The sequence below is a fragment of the Plasmodium reichenowi genome, chromosome 7 (assembly GCF_001601855.1).
Source record: "Plasmodium reichenowi strain SY57 chromosome 7, whole genome shotgun sequence".
NCBI lineage: Eukaryota > Apicomplexa > Aconoidasida > Haemosporida > Plasmodiidae > Plasmodium > Plasmodium reichenowi.
In genome coordinates, this window is record NC_033652.1 from 173,724 (window position 1) to 180,058 (window position 6,335).

Consider the following 6,335-nt stretch of genomic DNA (forward strand, 5'->3'; position numbering starts at 1 on the left):
TAAATATATATATATATATATATATATATATATATATTTTATTTTTAATTTTTTCGTTGATGTTTTTCCATATAAAGTGAAAACTATCTCTTATATTAAGAACAGATTAAAATGTAACAGTCCATTTTTGTGTACCCTTTTTTTTTTTTTTTTTATTCATGTACGTATTTAAATAATTCTGTATATCCTGAAAGAATAAAACTAAACAATTAATGTTCATTCATCAATACACAAAAGTGGTGTCATTTTTTTTTTTTTTTTTTTATAAATTGATTTTTCTTAAAAAAAATTATATATGATTTTTTAATTTTCAATTTTCAATTTTGAATTGTAACTTTTTATATGATGATGCTGAAAAACTTTGAAGTAAATTCTCCCAAGAAATTAATAAGTAAAATAGAAGAAGAAACATATGAAGAAGACAAAGAAGAGTATTTAATTACGAATCTAACGGAAAATAAAAAAAACATGCCAAGTGTTATTATAAGAATCCCCAGAAATTTAAATAAATTTTTAAGTAATGAAGAAACTACCATAAAATATAATGAAAATATTAAATCATCAAATAATAAAATGAATAAAGAACAAAAATTAACTTCCTTTAAAATGGATAATAAATATGATATGAATTCCGAAGAAAAAATAAGTGCCATGGATAATATAGTTTTAGATAGTACCTATCAATCGGATTCAACACACGAAAGTATATCTTTCTTTAACAAAATCAAAGGACAAAATTATACAATTGACAATATTAATAATGAAAATGAAAATAATAATAGTTCTAGTAATGGTAATAGTAATGATGATTCAAATGATGATAGTGATAACTATAGCCATGATCATAGTGATTACTATACTGATGATGATAAACCTATAGATGAATCATTATTAAAATCTTTTAAAAATAAATATGTAGATGTATACGAATCCAATGTCTCAAACAATGAATATATTACATTTATTAAAAATCATACAAAAAATGAACTAGAACATTTTTTACAAAAAAGAAAACTACATCATACAAACGAAATGAAAGTTAACGATATTATTAATATAGATTATGATAAATTAAATGAAAAAAATATTATTCCCTATTTCTTAACTAATGTTTTCGATATGGAACAGAAAAAAAAAAGAGAAAAAATGAAATTAGAATTAGAAAAAAAAAGAAAAATCATGGAAGAAAAGCGTAAGACAAAAACCAAAGTCGAAGATAAGGCTAAAGCTAAAAATGACACACATATTAATGAAAAAAAAAAAAAAAAAAAGAGAAATGAAAACCATAAGGTAGATACAAAGAAAAGTGTGGAGAATTTTACAAAGGCTGCTAATACACAAAAAATTGTAAAGGAAGGTAAAATGAAAACAGAAGATAATGATAATTCATATGATGAATACGAGGATGATAATTCATATGAGAATAAAAATAGAAGAAACAAAAAAAACAAAACAAATAGCAATGAAAATCAAAAAATAAATGAAGATAACGAGGAATCTTATTCTGATTCATATAATGATGAATTCGATAAAGAAGATATAGATATAAACATTTACAATGATCCAACATTATATGGTATAGAAGGTAGTAGTGATTATTCAGAAGATATGAAAAGTGATGCAGATAATCATACACAAGAAGATGATACAGGAAAAGAACAATTCACAAATAATAATTCTAAAACACCCAAAAAAAAAAAAAAAGGAAAAAAAAATTTAGATGAAAAAAATTCAGAAGAAGAAGAAAAGCTAGAAGATATTGTAGATGCATGTACTCAAAGATTAATATCTTATGATTATTATTCAAGTCTAAATATTAAAGAAATTGTAAAACCAAATAATAAAATAAAATCATTATCTTCTTATATACCTATTGAAGAAAATTTAGATAATCTAGATCATATACAAAAATTACAATATTTAATTAAAAATTTACCATATACTCATATAAAAGAAAAACGATCTTTATATCATTATAATATTAAACAATTTATTAAATGGAAGGTTTATTTATTAAATAATATTAATATCTGCTTATATGGAATCGGATCTAAATTTCATTTATTAAATCTTTTTACAAATATATGTTTAAATGATGGAAATAAATGTATAATTTTAGGATTTGAAGATGAAATTAATTTTGAAGAGATATTAGTACGTATATTAGAATATCATTATAAATATAAATCATCGAAAACATTAAAATCTTTTGATTTATTATATGAACTTATACAAAGAGTTAATGATTCTAATGTACCATTATATTTTATTATACATAATCTCGATAATACTAAACTTTATCCATATTATGAATACTTCTCTTTCCTAAGTCAATATGAAAACATTTATTTTGTGTGCTCAATTGATGATGTATCTTTTGAATTGAATATGAATTTTAAAAATATTAGTTCTATCAATTTTTTTTATATCAAATGTCACACATGGTTAGATTATAGACATGAAATACTTAGACAATGGAATAAATTCTTGCCTGAATGGGTCTTCAATAAAAAATGTGAAGAAATAGATATCAAGAAAAATATAGAAACTATATTAAATGCCTTAAGTATAAATCACAAAAGGTTATTTAAAATTATTGCATCTATACAATTGGAAAATTTAGATAAAGGAATTTACGGAGTTGAAAAAGAATCCTTATTACAAGATAAGAGAATTTTTACAGTAGGCGCATCAAGTATAAGAATTAATTCTTTATTAGTCGAATTTGTATCACACAATGTTATTACGGAAACGAGATTAAAGGAAGGAAATACATTTCTCAAAATAAATGCAGACAAAGAAGAACTCAAAAGAATATCAGAGGAGCTATAAAATATAAAAAGGGAAATTACAATTCCTTCAACAATACAGAATATGACTCAATATATTCTAATTAAATTATGAATATTATAAATATATTTGTGTTAAGTAGTCCCCATACATATTATGCATTTTTACACAAATAAATAAATAAATAAATAAATACATACATACATATATATATATATATATATATATATACATATACACAACTTAAAATGCTTTTTTTTTTTTTTTTGTTTTTCATTTATGTTACTATGTTTTACAATGTTACTAAAATTTTTAATAAAAAAAAATTATGAATATTAATTAAAAAAAAAAAAAATTAATATAGATCAAGTAATTCAAAAAAATAAAATATATAATTATATATATATATAATTATATATTATTACTATGACTCTTTCTTATTTTATACATATTATTTAATGATACATCAATATTATATTTTTCTCATAACCATTTTGTATACTTTTATTCGTAATCTTCTTGCTCCATTTCGTCATATTCATCATCTTCATTATAAACATCATTCGGGAAAGCAATAGCTGTATTATTTTCATTAATAGTAAATACGGTCAATTCTACATATTTATCAATTGTATTCATTACATGGGCTCTGGTAAAACCTTTAGTTACCGATTGCCTTTCAATTTCCTCAATAGGTATCCATCCATTCCATTTCTTTTTCTTTTCCATAATTTTATCTTTAATATTTTTAATTATATTCATAATTTCATTTGAAACATCTTTTCGTCTTCTCTTTTCAGTTTGTAAAGATACACTTGCTTTCGATTGTTCAGTCAATCTTATAGCTTCTTCAAAATCTGCTGTTTCGATAATATCACTATCTCTTAATCTAGCTAATGCTTGAGATATTCTCAAAATAGCTAACAAGGCTCTGGGTGTTGTATAATTTATACGTGTATCACTATATCTTTCCTGTTGTGATTCTAGTTGTCTCGTAGATACATACCACTGAGTTATTTTCGGTATTAATTCTGGTGAAATTGTTGGTTGTTTCTTTTTAGCTAACTGTATAAAAGCTCTTAACACTGTTTTATCAATTTCTTCATAACCATCATCATTCAATTCTGATTTTTTCTTTTTATCATCACTAGAGTCAATACATTTTAATATATTTAGAACATGCTCAGCAAGTTTTTTATCTTTTTCTCTATCGGATACATCAAGTAATAAAAATTGTAAGTCAAATCTTGTTAATAACGCTGCTGGTAAATTCATATTAAGCATAACAGATTTTTTACAATCATATTTTCCATTAACAGGATTTGCAGCAGCTAATACAGAAGACCTAGCTGGCATATTACTACAATGTCCAGCTTTTGCAATAGAAACAGTTTGTTGCTCCATAACTTCATAAATAGCTGATCTATCATATTCATCCATTTTATCAAATTCGTCAATACAACATATACCTTTATCAGCTAAAACTAAAGCACCACCTTCTAAGGTTGTTTCTCCTGTATTAGGATCCTTTAAAACAGCCGCAGTTAAACCAACAGAACTACTACCTTTACCCGTTGTATAAATAGATCTTGATGCAATAAGGCAAACCTTTTTCATAAGTTGACTTTTAGCAACTCCTGGATCTCCCATTAATAAAATATGTATATCACCTCTAATTAAACCTCCATCTTTTTTCTTTTTGGTACATCCTCCAATAAGTTGTAATAATAAAGCCTTTTTAACATCATCATGTCCATATATTTCAGGACCTATATTATAAGCTAATTTTTCATATAAATTAGGACTATTTTTTAATTCTTGAACTTGTTCCATAATTTTATCATAATTATCTATATGTTCATTAAAATTTTCTTTATTATTTTGTACATAATAAATATGGAAAACTTTCTCTGCTATCAATCCACCCTTCAAAGCTTGATATCCACTTTTAGTAACAGGCATTAATACTCCAGTTAATGTAACAGACATACCTGGTTGTATAGATGTAGTACTTTCTCCATGTATAATACAATTCATACTTCTTGGTATATCTCCTTCTGGTAATTGACTAGATAATTCTTGTACTTTAATTTCTTGGTATTTTACAAATTTACTTAATTTTGATTGGAATTTTAAAGAACCTCGAACACCATGAACATTAGTACATCCTGGGCAATCAAATAATGGCATAAAAAAAGGACCATCTACAGCTTTATAAGCAAATACATGACATCTATCACATTCATATGTAGCAACTTGTATTCTAGGTTTTAATTGTGTAGCTCTAATAACTTCACATTCAAAAGTACTTAAAGAACCAATACAATCTGCGTTAACAATTCTCATTTTTCTAACTAAATCTCTTGAACTAGGTATTAAAATAATTTCAAAATTTACTCTTAAATATGCTGGTAATTTATATTCTTTCATACGTTCTTGTCGAATCTCTTCAATAGGTTTTATCATATCCCGAAATAAATTATTAAATGCCTCTTTTTCACTTTCATCTGTACTGTAACCAGAATTATCCTCATTATTTATTCTTCGTAAATTTCTTTTCTTTATCTTTTCAATTTCATCTTCTTCACCATAACCTCTCATAAATCTTTTATAACATTCATCAGATAAGCATTTATCAGCAGCAGAATATAATAACTCCATATATCTATGTGTATTAGTCATTATACCATTATATACAGAATAATCTACATCGTCATTTTCTTTACTAAAATATTCTCTTAAGTCACCTAAATATATAGGTAATACCTCAGTATCATGATTATATATCTTTTGTAAATAACCTTTATATTTTAATTTACCCCAGTTTGTGTGATTTACTGCAGGGTCTTCAAATGTATCTAAAAATCTTACTAACTCATCTATATGAGCATTATAATTTTTTACTGCCTCCAAATATTTTGTATGACTGTCATCCAAATAGGAGCGAATATCTCTTCTCCTTTCACCCATTACTTATAAATAAATATACAAAAATGTTATATATATTAAATTATATAAATATTATATCGAAATTACAAAATATACATACATTAATATTAATATATATATATATATATATATATATATATATATATATATATATACTTAGACTTTTATTCATATATTATACATACGTACAAATTTCTTCTTATAAATGTATTACATTTATATATATTCATGTATACCTTAATATACACACATACATATATATATATATATATTATAAAATAAATATTAACATTTAATAGTACATTTTTTTCTTCTTTTTTAAATTATTGTATATCATATTCCAAAAATGTGTGTACATAAATACAATATTATATATATATATATAAATATATATATATTAATAATATCAAATTTATTATATTATAAAAGAAATTAAAATAAATAAAATATATTGTATTTAAAAAAAAAAAAAAAAAAAAAAAAAAAAAAAAAAAAAAATTTTTTAAAAAAATATTTTTAAAAAAAATAAAAAAAAAAAAAAAAAAAAAAAAAAAAAAAAAATAAAAAAAAAAAAAAAAAAAAAATAATTTTAAAAA

The 6,335-nt window shown here is 22.9% G+C and overlaps 2 protein-coding genes across 2 annotated transcripts; one reads left to right on the top strand and one right to left on the bottom strand.

The window, feature by feature from the left end:
- Positions 1–348: 348 nt before the first annotated feature.
- Positions 349–2,832, top strand: PRSY57_0703500 (origin recognition complex subunit 2, putative; the record flags this gene model as incomplete). Its single annotated transcript, XM_012906700.2, has 1 exon — positions 349–2,832. One exon carries the CDS (start codon positions 349–351, stop codon positions 2,830–2,832), a length of 2,484 nt encoding a protein of 827 aa, XP_012762154.2.
- Positions 2,833–3,294: 462 nt separating this feature from the next.
- Positions 3,295–5,760, bottom strand: PRSY57_0703600 (DNA replication licensing factor MCM7, putative; the record flags this gene model as incomplete). Its single annotated transcript, XM_012906701.1, has 1 exon — positions 3,295–5,760. The coding sequence occupies one exon, from the start codon at positions 5,758–5,760 to the stop codon at positions 3,295–3,297; it is 2,466 nt and encodes an 821-aa protein (XP_012762155.1).
- Positions 5,761–6,335: the final 575 nt, after the last annotated feature.